Here is a 23414-nt window from a genome sequence, read left to right on the forward strand (position 1 = left end):
TTTGTGGGAGATGCGATCAGGGGTGCAGTGCCTTCTGAGCTCACCGGAGCACCGCTCCGGCACCTCTGTAAAAAAAAAAAAGCCAAAATAAACAGCGGGGAATTTTAACTAGTGGGGAATTTAACAGTGGCCGCTCCGGTACCTGTGTCAGCTCCGGCTCCTAAAAAATTAACACTGCATGGGATTGGTTAGGTTAGAAAGCACCTGCAATTGTGTAGGCCTCAGGAAGTAGCTCTAGCTGGGTTTAGAGTGGAGAGGCTGTACACAATGGATGAGAGGGGTGAGGGTCAGTGCATGATTGGAGTACAAGGAAGAGATTGTATTCAATTGGATGAGAATGGGGAGAAGCTTTGTATGGGAGTGGGGAGAGAATAGAATGGAAGTGACTGAGTTGTACTTGATGAGGTAACTGGGGGTTTAGAAGGGAGCAGAATGAGTAAAAAATAATGGAGAGCAGCAAGAGTGGAGTGGCTCTGTTGTGAGAGCAGGAGGGATCTTTGAGAGATGGTGGGAGCTGCCTTGTGAAAGGAAGAGGAAATTCAACAAATATTTTTTTCTGACGAATATATACAAAGTATTTCCTCAAGTTTGGCCAAAGCCAATGAGTTGCGGGGTGTGGAAGTGATTGAGGGTTAATAATGAGGGGCTGGATGAAGTACAGTGTCTGAAGGGTTAATACAGGGTGTAAATGGGACTGTTCCAAATATTGTTGAGTGAACAAAATGTGCTTCACTTTTAACGTTGTATAAATGATGTTTTTGTACATTTGAACGTGTTTGTTGACTTACCACTGCAAATTGATCGTCTGATCTCTCTCCTGGTCACTTTTGCTCAGGTCACCTGCCATCTGAGCCTCTTGACCCAAATTGTCATTCTCTCTCCCTCCTTCCCTCATTCCCACATCCTCAGCACCACCTTTTAGTTCCACGTCCTATCCAGAGTGACTACCGGTTTCCTCCTGCTTTGGAGGGAGTGTCCTGAATCAATTCCTGCTCTGGCATCTGGGTGGCCAAAGCCATTGTGGGACTTTCAGTGCCTTCTCAGGTAGGGCAAGAGGCTTGATACCTTGGGATTGGAGTGTTTGGGAGTTCTCACCATCATCGCTGAGCTTCACCATACTCCCAGTGAAGAGTCTTTGGTTTCTTGATGCCTACCAGTCTGTCAGCATATTACCTTTAGTAGTGTAGGGTCCAAGACCATCCCTCAAGTGTCTCCTCTCTCCAGCTGTGACAGAGTCCAGAATAGAGGGCCTGTTTCAGACATTGGTCCCAAGCCATGCAAAGCAACTGAATATAATAGGAGCCTCAGTGCTGAGGACATTGGCCTGAGAGAGGATGCTGACATTGCATGCCCACCCATGTGTCCATGGAAATGAGTGGAGTGGACGTTGGTGGTAGTTCTCCAGTGCTGCCAGGCAAGAGGTGATCACATGCTTCTCGGAAGGCGGGGAGCTTGGTGCTGGATTTGAAGTCCTGATATTTGAATGTACGCTTCCTCAGATGACCAGAGGTTTTACTGTTGCACTGGAAGGTGCGCTGTTCAAATGCTGCCTTCACTGTGAGAGGTCTCCCAAGATAAGGAAAATGAGCCCCAGGTTCCAAGATCTGGTTTATTGCTTGGTGTAGTTTGGTCTGGTGGACTACCTTTGTTTCATGACATTGAGTGCAAGCACCATTTAATTGTACACTTCAGTGAGCACATCAATGCAGGACTTGGAGCTCTCAGTCCAAGTGTGCATGTACATAAAGTCATCTACACACTGCAGCACAGTGACTGAGGTTGGAGACGCTTTGTTCTCAAGGTTGAACACTTTCCAATCTGTCCTGAGGGTTAGTTCCACTACAGCGGGCAACCTGCTGGATGCAGAGTACTACTGCAGCATGAAAGATTGAGAAGGTTGTCTCAACCGAACCCTTCAAAAATGTTGTAAGAAGGAACTGCAGATGCTGGTTTAAACTGAGATAGACACAAAAAACTGGAGTGACTCAGCATCTCTGGAGAGAAGGAATGGATGACGTTTCAGGTCAAGACCCTTCTTCAATAGAGAACATCTATTCTGAAGAAGGGTCTTGACCCGAAACGTCACACATTCCTTCTCTCCAGAGATGCTGCCTGTCCTATTGAGTCACTCCAGCTTTTTGGGTCTACCTTTAAGAATGTCGTATCTGTCAATGAGATCTCCTCTCATTGTTCTCAACTCCGGAGATTTCAGTCCCCAGTGCACACTGGGGTTGGTGAATCTTTTGGTTAAAATCACGGCAGGCCTGACATCATGTAACGGATGTGGATTGCCGATGAATTTCTGAGGATTCCCCACGCTCCCGCTCAACTGTGAGTTCAAAAAGGCAGTTGATGCAGCTCCCTGCATCTCTCTTGGAGTTGTCGCACAGAGAAGATCATGTCTGCTGTACATCTGAATGGTCAGAATCCACACTGTGATTCGGGGAGCAGTTCTTCAACCCCGGCAGGGGGCAGTTGAGGAGGATGCTGGCATTAACCTCTCCTGTGCCAGTTGCCAGGGAGCCCCTCTGTACTATCTGCAGCAGATTTGTCTCCTTTCTAGACAAGGGACATAGCTGGTGTCTCAGCTCACCACTGTAATCCCTCTTTCCCTTCGGATGAGTCAGTGGATTTGTGGCGAAAGTTCCTCTCTGTTGAGGTTTGCTCTGGAGGCTTGTTTCTTGTCTGACATAAAGCCTTTTCAATCAGAGCGATCATGGCCTGGTTGGTGTGGTGTTATACTGTGATGAGAATGGAAATGGGATGAATGAAGTGGGATTGTAATATTCAGCCCTTCGATCCCGCTGCACCCATTTGTTCGGATCCTGGCCGATCTTCCTCCATTTCCCAGCACTATTCCCATATACCCTGCTGACCTTTGCATCAGAAAGCTCTCAATCTCTGTCATGGATGAATGCAAAGACCAGGTCTATGGACAACATCGCTAACCTCTGGATGAAGACATTTCTCCTCATCTCAGTCTTGAACATCTATTCTGAGCCCATGCCCCTTGACCTCAATCTCCTCATGCAGCCCCCCCCCCCCACCACCACCACCACCACCAAACCCTCTAAGAATGTTCTATCTTTCAATGAGATCTCCTCTCATTCTTCTCAGTCTCAGGCTGTTCACTCTCCACTCACATGCTAAATCCACCATCCCGAGAGCCGGCTCAGCGAATCTTCACTGTCCCTCATTCACTGCTGATGCAGAGTCACAAAAATCAACAACCCCATAAAGCCACGGGGAAACCTCAAATCTTGTTTACAAGCCCTCCAGGTCTGAACACTACCTGTCGCCAACCCTCCTCCACCTTCTGAGCTCATCGCCATTTCTCTCCAGTTCCAGCTGAACTCACCTGTCAGTCTGTCTCTCCTCCTCAACACTTGACCAAGCATTTGTCTTCCTATCGCTCTGTCTTTATGTCGAAATGTTCCTGCTTAGTAAATACAGATTATTGGTATTCCAGGACTCGGAGTGCTTGTCCACTGCTCGATGCACATTGATTACACAACAACAAGTCTCAACTTGCTGATGCTGGGGTGGGGGAGGGGGTGTGCTGGGGAAGGTTGTGAGCAAACCTGGTCCCATCAGAGTTCCAAAATAAAACCAGGTAACTCCACAGTTCACTTTGTAGGTGTGAGTTAATGTTGGGATCTCGCACAACCCAGACGTGCCTGCCACCACCTGTCCTGCTGCCAGACTACCCTGACTGACTCTCAGTGACCTGTGCACTGTATGTTTGACTGCCAGACTGCTTTAGGTTGGTTGATCTTTGTCAGAGCCCCACTTATTCTCCATGTCGCTTGGTTGCACTAAGAGAAAGTCAGTGATTCCTGCTCCTGGGTTACATCCCTGTGGATGTTAAGTGAAGATAGAATGGTGTTCAGCAACACTCCTCGTTAAACTGCATCATTGTGATATGCATGGGGATTGGGTAACCTGCTATACACAGATTAGGTCATTGTAAAGGAATATTGGAAAAACCACATAGAAGTTAAAGGGTGATGGTTGAGTCAGGAGCTTGCTCTTCCATGATTGCAATCAGATTGTAGTCCCTGTACATTTGCAGTACAGCTAACATGTAGGGATGTTCATTGAGTAGAGTCAAACCATGTCTGAACAATTGACAGAGGAATCTTCGTCTGTACCAATCCTGCGTGACTCAGGAGCCCAGAGCAAAACTGTGACCAGCACTCACACAGCGTGGGGCCTTTGATGTGGTGCGTGCGTGCGTGCGTGCAGTAAAAGCAGTAAAAAAACATCGTGGTGGACACAGGATATTGCTAAACATATCACAATTTTATAGTTTCACCATTGAGTTGCTGAACCCCATTCTATCTTCACTGAACATCTACAGGGATGTAAACAGGAGCCGGCAACCCTTCTCGACTTTCTCTTAATTCTGACTAAGGGATGTAAAGCAGAAGCAGTTTTGACCCAGATCAACCAGTCCACAGCAGTCTGGGAGTCAAGCGTGCCCTGCACAGGTTGCCTGAAGGGCATATATGTACAGGGCCATTTTGCAACAGCCATAGTGGCGGGTGTAGACTTATGCAGTCATTGAATGTATCCAGCTCCTATGATGCGATGCCAACCCATTACTCTGAATCATTAGTGCTGGGCCCTGGATGGCTGGTCCAGTGGACTAGCATTAAACTTCAGGTAACGAGCTCAAGGAGGTGACTGGTCCACGCTGTTCCAAAAAAAATGCCTATGTCTCTGAATAGCTTCCTCGAGTTCCTGTGTTGAGATGAGGGTGGAGACGCAGAAAAGTACCTGAATACGGGCATTGGTTTAGTCTGATGTAATGAATTATGAGCTGGAATATAGCCAGTGTTATTCTAGAGTCAAGTGTCATTGGACATGATAAATCGATGACATCACTATTCATTGCATTACTCATCCTCCAATATTGGTTTGTTTTAAAGAACTAACCCTTTTACAGATCCTCAACACTCCATCCCATCATCCTTTTTCTTTCTCCTCCCACAGTGCGGGCGCAACGCCGAGAACTTCGACCGATTTTTCACCCGTCATCCACCAGTTTTAACACCACCTGACCAAGAGGTCATCATGAATATTGACCAGGCAGAGTTTGAGGGCTTCTCTTTTATTAACTCGGAGTTTGCGAAGGCTGAGATTTCGTGTTAATTATGTTTGGGGAGGAAATGAGGGTACGAGAGGGGAGGGGGGTCAGGCATCCTCTTCTGCATAAGGGCCAAGTTTTGGTTTGTGCAGCATGTTCAGAGGCTGTTCACTTTCTGCAATGTTCGCTTGGCAAATCTCTCAAAGTGTGTTGGGAATGCAGTACTTCATTCATCAGCTCACCACAGCAGGACTAAGAATGCTCACAGCAGCGGACACGCCGGTGCTGACAGTTCACGTTGCAGGTGCTTCCCTTTATATTCCGTCTGTACGAAGATGCTTTGCTATATTATTTGCTGCCTGGTTGCCAAAATTCGTGATCTCTATTAATTGGCTCAGGCCAGTGGCTTCCCTGCTGCTCCGATACACAAAGGTAACCCCTTTCACTATACTGTGAGATGCCTCTGCCTGTGAAATCCATGGTGTGTTTGTGAAGGTTTCCTCGTGAAACGTGTCTGTGGCTTTTGGGAAACATAGTCCAGGGAGATTTTTGCTAATGGATTTAAAATGTCATTCTCAGCAGCTCTTAAAAATGTGTCAAGGTCGTTCTAAATGTTTTCTGGCCCGCATAATGTGATTCCAGAGGCTGATATGTAATTATAATTATACTTGAATTAAACATCGTGTTTGTAAAGTTTGCTCAGTTTTAGAAGTGTTAGCACCTGTCCCCTCCCCGAATAAATTCTTTTCCGGGCTGAATAAGATGCTGAAGACCTAGCTGCCTTCTCACTGGCTTGGTCTGACCTTGTTGATGAACCTTCTAGCTGAGTGCTAGCATGATTAAAGTGAAAATGAAAATTTGCAAGAAATTTAAACAAATAAGTGCATGCCTGTTGTTTTGTAGTGTGTTGCCTGCAGTTGATGTGCCAAATATTTTTCCAGTATTGATAAACAATAAAGAAAATCGCACCAAACAAACAAAGCTCCGCATTGCTTCAGTCAACTAATTCATTTAACATCACTTCTACAATTTTTGTTTGGGAGTTTTCTATGCTACTGTAATGACTCAGGAAGCAAAGTTAATTAAATCTGCCTGAAATATACGACGAGAGCTTATCAGACTTTTCCGGCCCTATCAGCCCACAACAGGTCACCTTGCTAATGCATTCATTTCCGACTGACACGCTCTATTTTAATCCTTTTTTCACAACTTCCTGTACAAATTACAGAAGTGTATCAACCAGCTGAAAAACCATATAAAAACAACATAGGAATGAATAGTGACAGAATGGAAGAGAGCCATTCAGTCCAAAGATTCTATACTGGCTCTGTGCAGCAGCGATCCAGCCAGACTAAACTCCCACCATCCTCATAGATCGAAGCTTGTACCTTTCAGATACTTCCCAGCTCTCTTCTGAACGTTTTAATTGTCTCCTCCACTTCCCTGCCTCTTCTCCGGCAATACCTCCAGGAGCTTGATGTGTAAAAGATTCTCATGCCACTCTGTTCCTCTGCCATTTACATTTTTCAACTCTGTGTTCACCAGATCATCGCCCGCTGCGATGGGAACAGGTTTTTTCTCTGTGTGTCCTTCATGAGCCCGCATCCTCCTCTGTTCCGAGCGATCATCTTTATCAGTTGCTCCCTGCTCTCCTCCCTACAATCGTGTAAACCACTTCTGCACCCTCCTCAAAGCTGTTGCACATATCCAGCAATGTCAGGCACCCTGCCAGTGTTTTCTAAACATTCATAATTTCCTTGCTCCTGTACACAGGATGTTGTTTGTAGTTTTAACCACTTTCAGTGAATACCCCCAGATCTCTGTTCTTTTATTCATTCTTGCAATGCCTCTTATCGTTTAGAACATATAACTGTACAGTACAGCAACAGACCCTTTGGCCCACAATGTCTATGCCAAACATGATGCCAAGATCAATTCTTATCCACCTGCACATAATCGATATCTCTCCAAACCCTGCATATCCATGTGCACATCCAAAATGTCTCTTAAATGTCACATCTGCCTCCACCAATGATACTTTACTGTCACGTGTACCTAAACACAGTGAAATTCTTTGTTTTTGCATGTAAGCCAGTAAAATCTTACAACAGATGCCACGCAGGCAGTACACAAAGAGTCGTCAGGATTCTGGCGCCGACAACTTTTCAAAAGTTCTTCGTACTTTCTTGCCTTCTCGCAGTGGTGAACTAGGCCTGTTGCCACACATGGACGTAGGCGACCCACCAGGTTTCTCTCTATTCTCAGCGGCCAGTCCTCTGGGTTGTTCTCGGAGGCTTCCCCCCCTCCCCCGCCGGGACTGTCGTTGTTCTCAGCGGCCCCCCCGCCGCATCCCTCTTGCTTTCAGCGCCCCCCGGCCAGTCCCCCTTTGCTCTTGCCGGCCATCTGCCAGGTCCCTCTTTCTTCTCGGCGGCCCGCCTGCCCGGTCCCTCTTATTTCTCAGCAGCCCGTCCACCATTCAGCTCCACGGCATCACAAGCCTCCGCAGAGCGTCCGAGGCACTCACCGCCCTCTGTGTTAAACAAAAACTTACCCTGCACATCCTTTAAACTTTGCCCCTGGTGGACTCGGTGGGCCGAAGGGCCTGTTTCCGCGCTGTATCACTAAACTAAGCTAAACTAAACTAATCCTCTAGTTTGGACAGATTACAACCGAATGGTATGAACATTGAATTCTCTAATTTTAGGTAATGCCTAACAATGCCCACTCCCCCTCCTCCTACTCACCACACTCCCCTTATCTCTCCCCCTCCCATCTGCCCCACCTAGACTTCTCCCCGCCCCCTCACCTACATTCCTTCTTCTGACTTCACAATTTGCAACTTTTCAATCTTTTTGTGTCATGCCTTCTATTTTTATTTCTGTTCATGCTCACACTTGTGTACGAGAAAAAATGGAATCAATTGCCTCAATTTTCATTGTTATGCATTATCAATTATTTGATCCCAGTACATTACTATCACTCTCTTGTTCTAGAATTGTACAAGAGACATCATCAGTCCTTAATGTTAGATGTGAACTACAATACATTCTGATACTTATTTTGCATTACTTACTTAATGCCCTCTCCTCAATCTGGGCTCAATTAATTCTTCCCAGATAAAATTACTATCATTTCCTGTTTGGTTTACATTATTAACGTTGTGTATATGTTATTAACATTTCTGTGCATGCAATTATTCAGAGTGTGTTGTATTCATGTGTCACTTCTCATCATCATTGAATGCCAGCTGTCAATTATTTCATGGTGCATTGTATCAGGATCAGCAATCAATTTCAATTACATGCTGCATATCATGTACTGTATTAATCATTTACTGTTACTCATTTTGCACTGTGATTGTATGCACAATTTGGACCAATTTATGTTGCTGAAGTGTGTATAGTATGTTATTTCAGAATCAGATTGTGATTCTTCCTTACTTAACCAAGCATGTCTTACTAACCAGAACGCACAATGTAAATAACATCCTTTATCAGGGTGCTTTGCATGAATTTCTAATCGACCAAGGATAACAGAAAAAAATATCTTGTACAATCCGACACAAAATGCACAAAATATACCTTTAGTCAAGTAACGGTCAAAATGTGTGATCCTTTATTACCTTGCATGAATGCCATGAAAATCCTTGCTCAATGAAATGCACTAAATGCTTATTCACTTCCCTTAACCCACTAATATCAATATCTGAGCATGTGAATGGTTTGAAAAGTTGCATGATATTGAACATGCAGTACATTGCAACCTTATCCTCATACAGTCATGCATCAAGGTCCCCTTACTCCAGTTTACAGTGCATGAATGCTCCATTTGTAATGGAGGCTGTGTATCAACCTGCTCATTGTGTACTAATACTACTTCCGGGAGTTTCTGTACGTATTTCGTGGAACTCATGATATGAAATTTTTGAGGCTCTGGTTTCCATTTATTGGAGTAACTGCTTAATATTCTTCAAGTCCCTGGTCTGTCTAAACTGTATTGCCTGGATACGACAAATTGTCCATTTTTACATCTCCGATCTGTCTATGTTGTGGTTCGTGGTCTCTGTTTTGTCATGTTTCTGATCCACATTGGATGTAATCTTGAGATTTCCTGCCTGGGTTTCTCAGGCTCACTGGATTATATGTGTTGAGAACTCACGTTTGTAGATATGTTGTCTTTGACTGTATATCTTTGGGATTCTGGTGTTTGTGTTTTGATCTTGCCTGTGTGTAGATCCTGTTGTCTTTGGTGTGTATATAAGAAATAGCAGCAGAAACTTTTGTTCCTTCAAGCTTGCTCACTAGGATCACGGCTGATCTTTTATATCAGCTTCCACTCCTCATCTCAGATTTGAAATCCCAAAAAATTATTGGTCTTGTTCTTGACAATAATCAACAATGAGGCCTCTGGATGGAGGGTGTTGAGCTCTCAAATTTGGAGCTATGTTTTCAGAAGTTTGATCTCTTGCGGATGGTTTTATTGAAGGACTCCGAATTGAGTTATTTTGTCTTCAGACTTTGTTGTGTTTTTTATGTGATGTCTCCAACCATTTTGGCCTGATAGATTGCTTTCATTTGATTGGACCATTGGTAATTTTTAGTCAAGGCTTTGTCAGCTCTTCGTTGGTTTTGGGTGGTTATTTGTTTCAGCATCTTCACTGCTAATATCTCTGGAGTGTTGTTTTTGGATGTTTCTATCTGATCTGTGTTAATTCATTGTTTTAATTTATGTTATTTAACAGTTTTTTGTTTATCACTTTTTGAGTTATTTTGCATTAATGAGAAGTTTCCCGATTCTGTATTTTTGTTACTTTCATACTGCATTTGGATGTAGCCTATCTCGTTCTTACTGGCATTTAAAGACAGAAGACGAAAGAAACAAAGGAACAAATTGAGACTGAAATATCGAGAAAGAAGAGCTAATTATTTGAAATTACTGAATTTACTATTGGGCTCTGAGGATTGAATCCTACTACAGCACTGGCTTTAAATGTAATTATTACTTGACAACATTTATCAGTACCTTATCCCAAACATTTCCTGCGTTCACTCCTTTGCAACTTAAAATCTGCTTACATTCTCAATTTTCCAGTTCTGACGAAGGCTCCTTGACCTGAATTGTTAACAATTTCTCTCTCCACAGATGCTGACAGACCTGCTGAGTGCTTCTGCAATTTATGGGGGGGAGGGGGGGGGGGGGTAATAGTACAGGCCTTATTTCTTTAATTTGTCCTCAGTTGACAAAATCCTGAGTCCCAGGAATGATTCTGGTGAAGCTATATAGCATCCATCTGTCACAAATCTTTATCTAGAGAGGCCAACCTGTGCTCACCAAATCCTGTGTGGTTGCAGTAAGATCTACTCAATTGCCCTTCAATTTCAGGGCAAATACAATTTTCTTTTATCGTTGCTAGCTCTACCTACACATTAACTTGTGGTGATTCTCATACAACCAGCACCATCTGAACACCAACATCTTTCAACATCTCATCATTTGAAAAGACATTCTGTTATTTTATTTGCCAGAATAAACACCCTCACATTTTCCTAATTCCATCTGCCAGGTTCTTGCTTGTATCACTGCAACACCTGTCTACATCCTCTTTACAAATCCCACTGCTTTGTTTCATCAGGAATAAACCATCAGTCTCATCGATATTTATTGGATAGCTTTCTAGCAAATGTGTGTGACTTTTGTTCTTTGCAGTCTGTGTTTGGTATAAATATCTCTACTGTGTGCTATGGACCATGCTGTTTATGAGTGGCTCCCACCTGGAGTATTGGGATCACGCTACATAGTACGTCTGGGAACCTGGTCTCTGTTTGTTGTGAGCTCTGATGTGTACTCATTAAGGACTTGGGTCCATATTTAATGGGATGCCTCACTTTGATGTGGATAGTTTAGTGTATACTGTACATCTATAGAGAGTTCAATTTAGGGATTCCTGTTTTTCAGGGACCTTGATCTTCATTTATTTGGATCTTCAGCCCACTACAATTTGGGTCTTTATAATTGCACTTCTATTGTTGTTTCATAATTGGTGTCCGTATTGATGTCCCCATATTTCACTTCAATGTTCTGTGTTGAGAGCTGTTTTCAATATTTGTGCCTTGGGGTGCATTCATTTTGAAACAACCTGTACTGCTAAAAATATGGTCCACAATCTGTTACCCAACCTGATATTCCAGCAGCTCCACCACGGATGTACAGATAAGACAGTAAATTCAACAGCACAGGTACGTGAACAATTTAAGATTTGCCGGGGCAGAAACAAGGGTTGGAGCAGTTAATTACTTGGTCTGCACCAACTCAGTGGGTCGAAGGGCCTTGTTTGTGCTTTATGACTGTATGACAATTGGACTGCCCCATTGGTATCACTGCTTGCTTTCTGCAGCGACACTGCCACTATCATTCAGCAGGTGCCTGCACAGCTACAGCACCCCAATGCCTGAACCCAGGCACTTCCACTGCCCAGTGTCTGCAACAATCTCCCCTACGCCCACTCGCACTTAATTCCAGTCTGCTCTCAGACAGCCCCAGTGTCCCAGTGTCTGCCCTCAGACAGCTCCAGTGTGTGTATCCAGACAGTCACAGTGCCTACTGTCAGACAGTTCTATCCTGATGCCTGTTGTCAGACAAGCCCACTGCTTCTGGACAGTCCCAATTCTCCAATGTCTGTTCTCATTTAACTTCAGTGCCCCAGTACCTGCTGACTAACAGCCTCACTCTTTGCCTCTAAGTGGCCCCAGTGCCCCAGTGTCTGCTCTCTGGTTGTCCCAGTGCCCCGGAACCCAGTGTCACAGTGCCTGCAGTCAAGACAGTCCAGCTGCCCCAGTGTCTGCTGTCAGCCAATCTCGCTGCCCCAGTGTCCACCATCGGACAGTCCCAGTGCTCCAGTGCCTGCAGTCAGACATCACTGTGTGTCTCTGAACGGCGCTAGTGCCGACTGTCAGTCAATCCCAATGCCCCACTGCCTGCTCTCAGATGATACCAGTGATCCAGTGTCTGCTTATAGACAACCCCAGTGCCCAGTGTCGGCTCTCAGACATCTCCAGTGTCCCAGTGCCCACTTCCAAATTTCTCACCATGGCTCCCTGGGGAAGTGGGATCACTTGCTGCTTTTGGATGGAGGCGAGGAAGGAAGGGGTAGGAAGATGTGGCCATCGTTCAAACTCGCCCCTCCCTACCCGAGCGATAAGTCCGTGGGCCCCAACCATCAGACTGCCCGAGCCCATCGCTGCCACCCGTCCCACGCCGAGGGACAGAGCACCCACTGGGGGATGGGGCGGGCGAATTGCGGGGGACGCCGGCTCTCGGTACTGACCAGCTGCCAACGCACAGACACTTCTGTTCTTTCCTTTCAGAGGAACAACAGAGACGCGGGCAACTTCGACCGTGAGTTCACCCGACAGCCCGTGGACCTCACCCCCACCGACAAGCTCTTCATCATGAACCTGGATCAGAACGAGTTCGCTGGGTTCTCCTACGTCAACCCCGAATTTGTGATTCAGGTCTGAAGAAGAGGGATGCGGTCCCTGAACACCCTTTGTCGTTTTCTAACTGAAACGCAGAACCTAATGTGTTCAAATCCTGCATCACCACCACCACCCTTCCCCCACCCCCCTGATCACGAGGCTTCATTGTGATTTTACTCTCGTACAATGGTTGCAAATGTCGATCAGGAGAGGTGGGCTGCTTCTGCACAACGTCACCGCCGTTCCTTGCAGGCATGAAGGAGCAGGAGCTGACACTGACCTGTGTTGATTGAGAGCTGTAACGCCCAGCGCATCGACGCAGGAACAAAACGAAATTGGCTCACAAAGCCCTCTCACACACGCGCTTGATCTATATGTTCATCCTTGTAATAACCCCCCCCCCCCCATCACCCTCTCCTCCCCCCCTGTCTCCCCCCCCCCCCCCCCCCCCCCATCACCCTCTCCTCCCCCCCTGTCCGTCCCGTCCCCCCCGTGGGTCTCCCTTATCTCTGCTACTGCCACCAATTCCACTGCGCATTGAATTCTCTGCTGCTCCAACTCAGGTCGACTGAGCTCCCTTAAATTACCTCGTTAGACGAATGATTGGAATTTCACCCCGGGACTTGTGCATCTGCGCTGTAAAATACTTCTCCGCACGTCTTTCAGAAGCGCCTCAAAGCAAGCAACATTGACCGGGTTGCTCTGAAAGGGCTTTGCTGCGTTAAATCGCCATTTAATACGAGGTTTGTGTCTCTGAACTCCGGGTTTCCAAACATTTAAACTCCCCTTCCCATACTGACCTTTCTGTCCTGGGCCTTCACTGTCAGAGTGAGGGTGCACGCAAATTGGAGAACAACACCTCATATTTCGCTTGGCAACTTACAACCCAGCGGCATGAACGTTGATTTCTCATTTCAATTAACCCCTGCATCCCCCCCCCCCCCCCCCCCCCCACCACCACCACCATAGTCATCCTACTAGTTCCATTGTTCGCATCCTTGTATCCGTCGTTATTCACATCTTCGCCAGCCAATATTGGGCCATTGTAGGATCATCCCTTCTTTGGTCATCTGTTGTCGGCCCTGCTTTGTTCTGGCCTTTTCTTACCTCCAGTTGCCACCCCTCTACTTTCAGTCTGGGGAAGAGTCCCGACCAACAGAGATGTTGCCTGATCCGTTGGGTTACTTCAGCACGCTGTGTTTATCTTCGGTATAAACTAGCACCTGCAGTTCCTTTCTACACATTTTATCCACTATGCAGTTTGCAAATAATCTCCCACATCCCATTCGCATGTACCAGACGGCCTAACCTGTCGTCCACAGGGCATTGGACGGATGCTGAGGGCATTTGCTTATTGAAAAGCCCTAACGACCTCCGTGGCCCTGTGCTTTCACCAAAGGGACAAGCGCACTTCTAGCTCGCTCTGAGCACGTTGTTCCTGCTTGCGACCTCGGGGCTTGTGTGCTGGGTTAACGCCCAGCATACGGCCACTAGGACATTGCACGTCAAGACCCATAAGATGAATGGAAAAATACTTCAGTTTAGAACAAAAAAAACGTTATGTGTAGGATTTTGGTCTACCTTCGAAAAAAGCTTTATGTATGGTTTAGAATTATCTATATTGCAATCCATTGAAAAATATATGTTTTCTAGCGAATATACTCTTCCTGTCAAGATCATCTTTGTATCAGACCAGCGGGAAATTAGAAATTGAACATTAAACATGAATCAGACACGGGAATCAAAGGGCAAAGAAACGTCTTAAAGCGAGGATAGACACAAAATGCTGAAGCAACTCAGCGGGACAAGCAGCATCTTTGGCGAGAAAGAATTGGTGGCGTTTCGGGTCGAGGTCTCGACCAGAAACGTCACCCATTCCTTCTCTCCAGAGACGATGCTTGTCCCGCTGAGTTATTCCAGCATTTTGTACCTATCTTTGATTTAAACCAGCATCTGCAGTTCCTTCCTGCACGTCTTGAAGCGAGGTACGGTCTGAGCGACTGAGAATAATGCTGTTGGCCGCCTGGAACTGAGCTATAAAATGTGTCGTGGATCTTCGACTTTTCCCCATTTCCACTCCATTCTCGCCATGTCTGCGCCTGTAGTTCTACCCGCTTGCACGTTGTGCCTGTCCATTGTCCACCTAATACGTAATTTCACACGAGGTGACTTTGAGCCTCTCCTCCGATTCGTGACACCGCAGGTGATCTTAACCACAGACTGCCTATTGTCGCGTATCCTCAGTGAACAGAAACTCATCGACATCGCGTCCAATGTTAAACACTGGGCTGGCATCCGTTGTCAGTTTCAGAGGAGGGTAGCTAATTATTGCTAGTGTCTTGACTATAGATGTGGGCCTGAAAAGCATCTGAAGGGTCGCGCTGGCCTCTACAATCCCAGATTTCTCAACAAAGTCTAACTTCTAATTCTAACTTCTACCCTTTCATTTCCCTTTCAAACAAACCACTATATTCCAAGAAACATCACATAAATGCCCTCCCGCTGAAGTGGTATGGCAATCTTTGCTGATTGAACTCGCGTCTATCGACTGTGTTTGTCACGCTCCCTGTAACCTAATCCTTGGTTTTCAGGTTTAATTCCCTTAATTCTACATCACGCTCACAATGTTACTTGAAGTACACTTATGCCTTGGCCAGATCTCATTGACTTATTCTGTCCATGCCATTCATTAATCCCGACATTAACATCCCACTTTGCCAAGGCGAACCAAAAGAAAAACCAAACATATTTTGTGTAAGAAGGTGTTTTTACAGTATGATTTATTTTCAATTAATCGTTGACCCCCGCAGGGGTCAAAGTCATTCTGCTTTTTCCCATCTCATCGCACTTGATCCAACCATATCTGCTGTACTAGTGCTCCCAGTTTCCAGTAGTTTGTTTTTATTTGTGATGTCCCAGTACGCATCATTTTGCTTTTGTTCTCACAATCTAACCATTCTCTAACGATTTTAACTCCATCTCAGCCTGTTGATGTAAAATTTCAGATGGGATTGTGCGCTTGATCCATTAGTGTTGCTGCCTCGCCGCCCCGCGGCTCGACCCTGACCTCAAAGTTTGCACAGGAAAGAACTGCAGATGCTGGTTTAAACCGAAGATAGACACAAAGAGCTGCAGTAACTCAGCGGGTCAGAGAGCGTCTCTGGAGAAAAGGAATAGGTGACGTTTCGGGTCGAGACCCTTCTTCAGTCGTAACGTCACCTATTCCATTTCTCCAGAGTCGCTGTCTGACCCGCTGAGTTACTCCAGCTGTTTGTGTCTATCTCCCATCTGAATCGCGTTCAAATGAGCACGATTTATCCATGCATCTCGTTCGAATGAAGCTACCTACACTGAAATCCCACCCCCTTGAATCATTACTGTCTCCTGTTCTTGAGACCCGCATCCAGTGCCAGGCATGGTCACAAGAACGTACTCTCGGGCAGATGATTCTGTGTCCACAACTTCCTGCTTCGTCTCGTGTGCCGTTTGGGCAAAACCTTTTAATTTCCGTTCATTAGTGAAGAACCTGAAGTTTCATTGACACCCCGGTGCCAGTGACATCCTTTGCACTTTCACTTTCTTCAGAGCCCACTCCTTTCTCCCGTCTCCCACTTCCTATTCTGTCGCCTGACGTCACCCTTTCTGATCTTGGACAATAAATCCTCTCTCGGAAAAGGCTTTTGATTTCTTCCCTTTATGACCTCTATGACCTTGGCACCGTGATGGCACCGCTGAGTAAGGAGTCTTTCCCCTGCGCAACGGATCATTTTGACAACCTTCAGACCTCTCGCCTGTCTAGAGGATTCATTTTGTCCTCCTATGCCTTCCACATACTTTCAGTGGGAATTGCCATCAGGACAACCACGATGGAGATCCGTCAGTTTATTGTTCCCTCCTTAATTTAGGATTGAAAATTAGTGGGTGGAGCTAAATGGTGACTAAAGCTCCAGGTATGAGGTGCCAATTGTATCCAGACCACTCTGAAAAATCCATAATCTTTGCTGCTTTCATGCGCTTCAGGGTGCAAATGTAGAGGCAATTCAATGCAACGAGACAGCGGCGAAGATGGGCTCGGGAGTGAAAATTGATGGAAAGGGGCACATCAGGTAGATTTAAACCAGAGATAAATAAGAAGTTTAAAGCACGTTGTAACTTTTTTCTAAATAATGTCTTCCATGCTATGAACGTAGATGTTTTATACTCGGTTACATTTTGTGGAATGTAATGTACTTAAAGATTTCTATGCTTGTGATGTTTATGCATCTCCTTTTCACAGGATCACAGTGAGTGTTTTTACAGTTGATTACAAAATAACTTAATGTGTTTAGATGTCTGCCAAAAAAAGCAAAACAATGTACTGCAATAATTACTGAATTAATTTGCATGCATTTTGTAAATCAGGCTGTCTATTGTTGGCAAAAAAAAAAATATTTGCACGACTGCTTTTCAGTTGCTCTATCTCAAAGTACGAAATAAAATTATGGAATGAAATATCTGCATCGCCGTGCGAAGAATTCATTTGATCCGTCTCGTGTGGCATCGCTTTCAACAGAACGCTTAAATCAATCCGCCCTCAGTGAATCGAGGACAATTAGCATAATTGCGTGAATCCTTTGCATAAACCATAAATGAGAAACAGAAATGTTTCCCTCGTTCTCCAACTTGTGAACCTGCTTCAGTTGGAAAAGACACACTGCTCAAAGATCCTCACAATCCTACAACTGGTAACATTATCATTACCTTCCTGTACCTTCTGTAAGGGAATTGATGCACTTGCTTATATTCCCGTAACATTTAAAAGACTGATGACACTACAGAGCGGAGGTCTTTCAGCACAAGGTAACAATAATTAGGGTCATGGGCCCCATCAGCACACCATGATCATACCAAACACGCTAACTTTGTCAGCGCCCTTTATGTGGCGACTATTTGCATACCCCGGGTAGTATGCAAGCAAATAAATCCACTGTGACTTGTATTCATTCAAACACTGCGGCCATCTGTACTGATTCTATTTACCAGCACTTGGTCCATTGTCTTCTGTGCCTTGGCGTTCAAAAGTGTTCGTCTAGATACCTTTTAAATGTAGCGTGTCTTCCTGCCTGCATCGCTTTCTCAAATATCGGCCAGAATTTTAAAAAGGCATCTAACAGCAGTACCTACTTCAAAACAGCATGAGTTCATCAATTAATCCACATGTTAACTGCACAATTAAATCCTCGTTAAAAGCTTATTTGAATTCTTTCATTGAGCATTTGTTACAGATGTATTGGTTAGTTTTAGTGTGAATAACTATTCCTTCCACATAATTGCAATGACTTCAGTTTTACAACAACTGATTGATCTGTCAATCTAATCTTCAGAGTGAAGAGAATTACGAGGCCTCACGAATAATCAAAGGCGCTCTGGATGTTACTCTTGCATTGGATGTCATAATTCAATCTTGCAGATATACATCCCTGCGTTGGTACCGCGACCCTCAACTCTCCAGTACCAGACACCCTGCTACCCCCTTTTGGAAGTAGCAGGATCAGCATGACAATAGACAATAGGTGCAGGAGTAGGCCATTCACCCCTTCGAGCCAGCACCACCATTCAATATGATCATGGCTGATCATTCTCAATCAGTACCCCGTTCCTGCCTTCTCCCCATACCCCCTGACTCCGCTATCCTTAAGAGTTCTATCTAGTTCTCTCTTGGATGCATTCAGAGACTTGGCCTCCACTGCCTTCTGAAGCAGTGAATTCCACAGATTCACAACTCTCTGACTGAAAACGTTTTTCCTCATCTCCGTTCTAAATGGCCTACCCCTTATTCTTAAACTATGGCCCCTGGTTCTGGACTCCCCCAACATTGGGGACATGTTTCCTGCCTCTAACGTGTCCAATCCCCTTAATAATCTTATATGTTTCGATAAGATCCCCTCTCATCCTTCTAAATTCCAGTGTATACAAGCCTAGCCGCTCCAATCTTTCAACACACGACAGTCCCGCCATTCCGGGAATTAACCTAGTAAACCTACGCTGCACGCCTTCAATAGCAAGAATATCCTTCCTCAAATTTGGAGACCAAAACTGCACACAGTACTCCAGGTGCGGTCTCCAGCATGCTGTGATTCTGCCCACTGATCGATGCACACCTGCAATCCTGCCCAAGGCTTGTTGCAGAATCAGTCGTGTCAAAACTAGCTCAGTGAGTTTAGCTCCACCTAAAATGTTAAGTTCATATGAAATAGCAATAGCAACCTAATTTTGAAACCCGTTAGAATCACAATAGTACGTAGTTATGGAGTGTTGCATTTTTGGACTGTTTTGCCAGGCGTTGCTTAGGAAGAGCTTGATGCATTGTTCCAATCCACCAGCGGTCACTTCTGTCAAATGTCATGCTGAAAGTCAAGCAACTGAGGGGAACCCCTATCCCTCCGCCTGCCACTGTGTATTTCCTTGTTTCCTTACAGCATTGCAAGAGGCCTATTCAGTCTAAAGTCAGCTCACCGATCAACTAATCTCTCAACCAACTGCCTTGGCAGTTATTGTTCCCTTTGAGAAATACGGTGACTATTTCCAACTTGTTTCAGTGCATTTTATTTGTGCCTGGGGCCTCACTACTGAAGATTTATCACAGATACTTCTTTATGTAACTGAGCAATAGAAAACAATGACCAGAACTAATGCTTAAGAAATAAGTTAAAATTGCACAGTGTTTTAATATAATTTATTAATATGGAGGTCCATATTCCTTAATGGAAATTTACATCTAGTCCCTTCATGGGTATTAAATTATTAAATGTTCCAGGTCTTGAATTCAGAAATTTGGATTGATTTTAAGGAAAGAAACGTAAAATGGACGCAAGGCAAAAAGAAAAACGTCGTTTTATCACGATACTTTACCCTTCCTCGCCAAACCCTTTTCAACATTTTTTTGGCCATCTGATCGACTTCTCTGAGATTTAAGATTTAGCTGAAAGAATCTAAGACAGCATAAATGACAGGAGCATCTATTTTGTGCACCGATAGAGTCTGTTCTGTGCAGTGGTTTTCGCAAGGATATGTGTGTTGTTTTCTGGGATGCGCTTCACTGGCCCTGGGCTCTGTGGTTTCACAGTGGTGGCCGTCAATAGCATCACATCGGCCACACCCTGCACTAACTGGCCTCATTAAAGTGACGACCAGCGGTTACGAGGTAACCCAGTGATTTTCACAGTATTTAGCTGCGATTGGATGCCTCAGTGGCCACATCTTGGGAGTTCGCCCTCGTTGACAGCAATGTCTGAGACCTCGGGCAGGAACCACGGACAGTCCCATCTACAAGAACTCACTTCCAGCCGCATGCCGACACTACCACCACCCACCCGAACCTCTCCAATGGACAATGTATCCCAGGCTCGAGTTGTCCAAGCAAAACGTGTAGGGCCCTGAGGAGGGGCACCAGCCACACGTTGATGCCTGGGCTCCTGTCTCGGAGGTCAGCGTCACCTTGAGTTCCAGACTCTTCACCACGGGATCATTCTGCATATTGTAACAGCATCCTCCTCACCGCTACGCCAGAGAGGCATCGTGTCCGAGACAGCTGAATTCAGACAGAGTCAGGCACTGGGATCTATTGGCATCATTGGCTTCCCGCGAGTTTTAGTTTTAGAGATACAGCATGGGAGAGGTCCTTGGGCCCACGTATCCACCGTTCGCACTAGTTCTATGTTATCCCATCCTCGCATCCACTCACCGCTCATTAGGGGCAATTTCACAAAGCCAATTGATTTACAAACCCACACATCGTTGGGACGTGGGAGGTACATAGATAGGACAGGTTTCGAGGGATAAGGGGCAAACGCAGTTAGGTGGGACTACTGTAGAAACATAGAAAATAGGTGCAGGAGGAGGCATTTGGCCCTTCGACCCAGCACTGCCATTCATTGTGATCATGGCTGATCATCTACATTCAGTTACCCGTGCCTGCCTTCTCCCCATATCCCTTGATTCCACTAGCCCCTAGAGCTCTATCTAACTCTCTTTTAAATTCATCCAGTGAATTGGCCTCCACTGCCTTCTGTGGCAGAGAATTCCACAAATTCACTACTCTCTGGGTGAAAAAGTTTCTTCTCACCTCAGATTTAAATGGCCGCCCCTTCATTCTTAGACTGTGTCCCCTGGTTCTGGACTCCCCCCAACTGAAGGGACATGTTGGTTGGTGTAGGCAAGTTGGGCCGATGGGCCTGTTTCCACGCTGTAAGACTCTATAAGACGATATTAAGGAATGTCTTGTACAACTGTAACATAACATTCCAGCTTCTATACTCAATAGTCTGACTGATGAAAGCATTCTTGAGCAACCTATGGAATTGTGACACCACTTTCAAGGAACTACGTACCTGCTCTGTTAGATCCTTCTGCTCTACAAAACACCTCAGAGCCATGCCATCTACTATGTAGGCCCTGCCCTGCCTTGAGTTTCCAACATGCAACATCCTGTCTGTGTCCATCAACCATTCCTCAGCCAACCTGCCTAACCGACCGGGATTCTGCCGCACTATTTGACAATCATCCTAGCTTTGACAACCACCCACTTTAGTGTCATCTGCAAACTTACTAATTGTGCCTGTAGGTTCTCATCCAAATCATTGATTTAGATGACAAACTGCAATGAGGCCCAGCACCAAACCACTAATCACAAAAACAACCGAAAAATAACTTTCCACCATCACAGATTTGATTGGGGAACTCAAGGTAAATAAACCATTAGGAGTTAGCGAACACAACTTGACATGTTTTAACCTGCAATTTGAGAGGGGGAAGGTGAAATCGGATGTGTCAGTCTTTCAGCTGGGCAAAGGGAATTAGAGAAGCATGTGAGGAGCTGGCCAAAGTTGACTGGAAAGGGACCCTAGCAGGGATGACGGTGGAACAGCAATGGCAGGAATTTCTGGGAATAATCCAGAAGATGAAGGATCTTTTCATTTCAAAGAGGAAGAAAGATTCTAAGGGGACAAAATTGTGACCTTAGGGAAGGCTGACAAGGGAAGTCAAGGAAGTCAAGGACAATATAAAGCTAAAAGAGAAGGCGTATAACATAGCAACGATTAGTTGGAAGCCAGAGGATTAGGAAGCTTTTAAAGAACAACAGAGGGTAAGTAAAAAGAAAATATGGGGAGAAAAGATGAAATACGAAGGTAGGCTAGCCAATAATATAAAAGAGGATAGTAATAGTTTCTTCATTTATATAAAGAGCAAGAAATAATAATAATAATAATAATAATAATATTCATTTATTGTCATTGCAACGAGTACAACGAAATTAAAAAATAGCCAATCCTGACAAAAGTGGCCGTTGGACCGCTGGAGAATGATGCAGGAGAAGTGATAATGGAGAATAAAGAAATGGCAGAGGAGTTGAATAACTTTTTTTGCATCAGTCTTCACAGTGAAAGACACCAGCAATGTGCTTGAAATTCAAGAGAGTCAGGGGGTGGAAGTTAGTGGAATGGCTATTAGCAGGGAGAAGGTGCTTGGGAAGCTGAGAGGGCTGAAGGTAGATAAGTCACCTGGGCAGGATGGACTGCACCCTAGGGTTCTGAAACAGGTGGCTTTAGAGATAGTGGAGGCATTGATAGTGATATTTCAGGAATCACTAGTCAGGAGTGGTCCCAGATGATTGGAAAGTTACCAAAATTACCCCGCTGCACAAGAAGGGAGCAAGGCAGAATAGTGGGAACTATAGGCTGGTTAGTCTGACATCGGTGGTTGGTAAGATTTTAGAGTCCATTATAAAGGATGAGGTTACGGAGTACTTAGAAGTTCACGACAAAATAGGCTGAAGTCAGCATGGCTTTGTGAAGGGGAGGTCTTGCTTGACAAATTTGCTGGAATTCTTTGAAGAAGTAAATAGCAGGACAGACAAAGGAGAGTCAGTGGATGTTGTTTACTTAGATTTTCAGAAAGCCTTTGATAAGATGCCACATGTTCGGCTGCTTAGGAAGATGAGAGCCCATGGTATCAAAGGGCAGATACTATCATGGAAAACAAGTTGAGTGGATGGCAGAAGACAAAGAGTGGCAATAAAGGGGGCTTTGTCTGGTTGGCTGCCAGTGACTAGCGGAGTTCCGCAAGGCTTGGTGCTGCGACCGCTACTCTTCGCGGTGTATATTAATGATTTGGACGAGGGGATTAAAGGCTTTGTAGCAAAGTTTGCGGATGATATGAAAATAGGTGGAGGGGCAGGTAATGTAGAGAAAGCAGGGACTCTGCAGAAGGACGGACAAGTTGGGAGAGTGGGCAGAGAAGTGGCAGATGGAAATATAGTGTAGCAAAGTGTGGAGTCATGCATTTTACAGTTGGAATAAAGGTGTAGACTATTTTCTAAATGGGGTGAGAATCCAGAAATTGGAGGTGAAAAGGGACTTGGGATTGCTGGTGCAGGATTCCCAAAAAGTTAATCTGCAAGTCGAATCAGCAGTAAAGAAAGCAAACTCAATGCTAGCATTTATTTCAAGGGGCCTTGTATACAAAAACAGGGATGTAATGTTGAGGCTCTATAAGGCACTGGTTATTGTGAGCAATTCTGGGCACCATATCTGAAGAAGAATGTGCTGGCTCTGGAGAGGGTCCTGAAGAGGTTTACAAGAATGATCCCAGGAATGAGAAGGTTAACCTATATTGAGCATTTATCAGCAGAGGGCCTGTACTCGCTGGAGTTTAGAAGAATGAGGGGGGACCTCATTGAAACATACAGAATAGTGAAAGGCTTGAATCGAGTGGATTTGGAGAGGATGTTCCATTGGTGGGAGAGTGTAGAACTAGAGGTCATAGCCTCAGAATTAAAGGTCGTTCTTTTAGGGAGGAGATGATGAGAAATG

The 23414-nt window shown here is 45.1% G+C and overlaps 1 protein-coding gene across 2 annotated transcripts in view; it reads left to right on the plus strand.

Moving 5' to 3' along the window:
- LOC144603983 (protein kinase C beta type) overlaps positions 1-12959 on the plus strand; it is a 131621-nt gene extending 118662 nt beyond the window's left edge. The window contains exon 17 of one of the 2 annotated variants that reach the window (XM_078417914.1): positions 12454-12959. In XM_078417914.1, the coding sequence (XP_078274040.1) occupies positions 12454-12606 (153 nt within the window). In that variant the 3' untranslated portion in view covers positions 12607-12959. Of the gene's footprint in view, positions 1-4995; positions 5787-12453 lie in introns of those variants that run through there. The other variant, XM_078417913.1, reaches the window with a different exon arrangement.
- The last annotated feature ends 10455 nt before the right edge of the window (positions 12960-23414 follow it).

Source organism: Rhinoraja longicauda, chromosome 21, assembly GCF_053455715.1.
Source record: "Rhinoraja longicauda isolate Sanriku21f chromosome 21, sRhiLon1.1, whole genome shotgun sequence".
Taxonomy (NCBI): domain Eukaryota; kingdom Metazoa; phylum Chordata; class Chondrichthyes; order Rajiformes; family Arhynchobatidae; genus Rhinoraja; species Rhinoraja longicauda.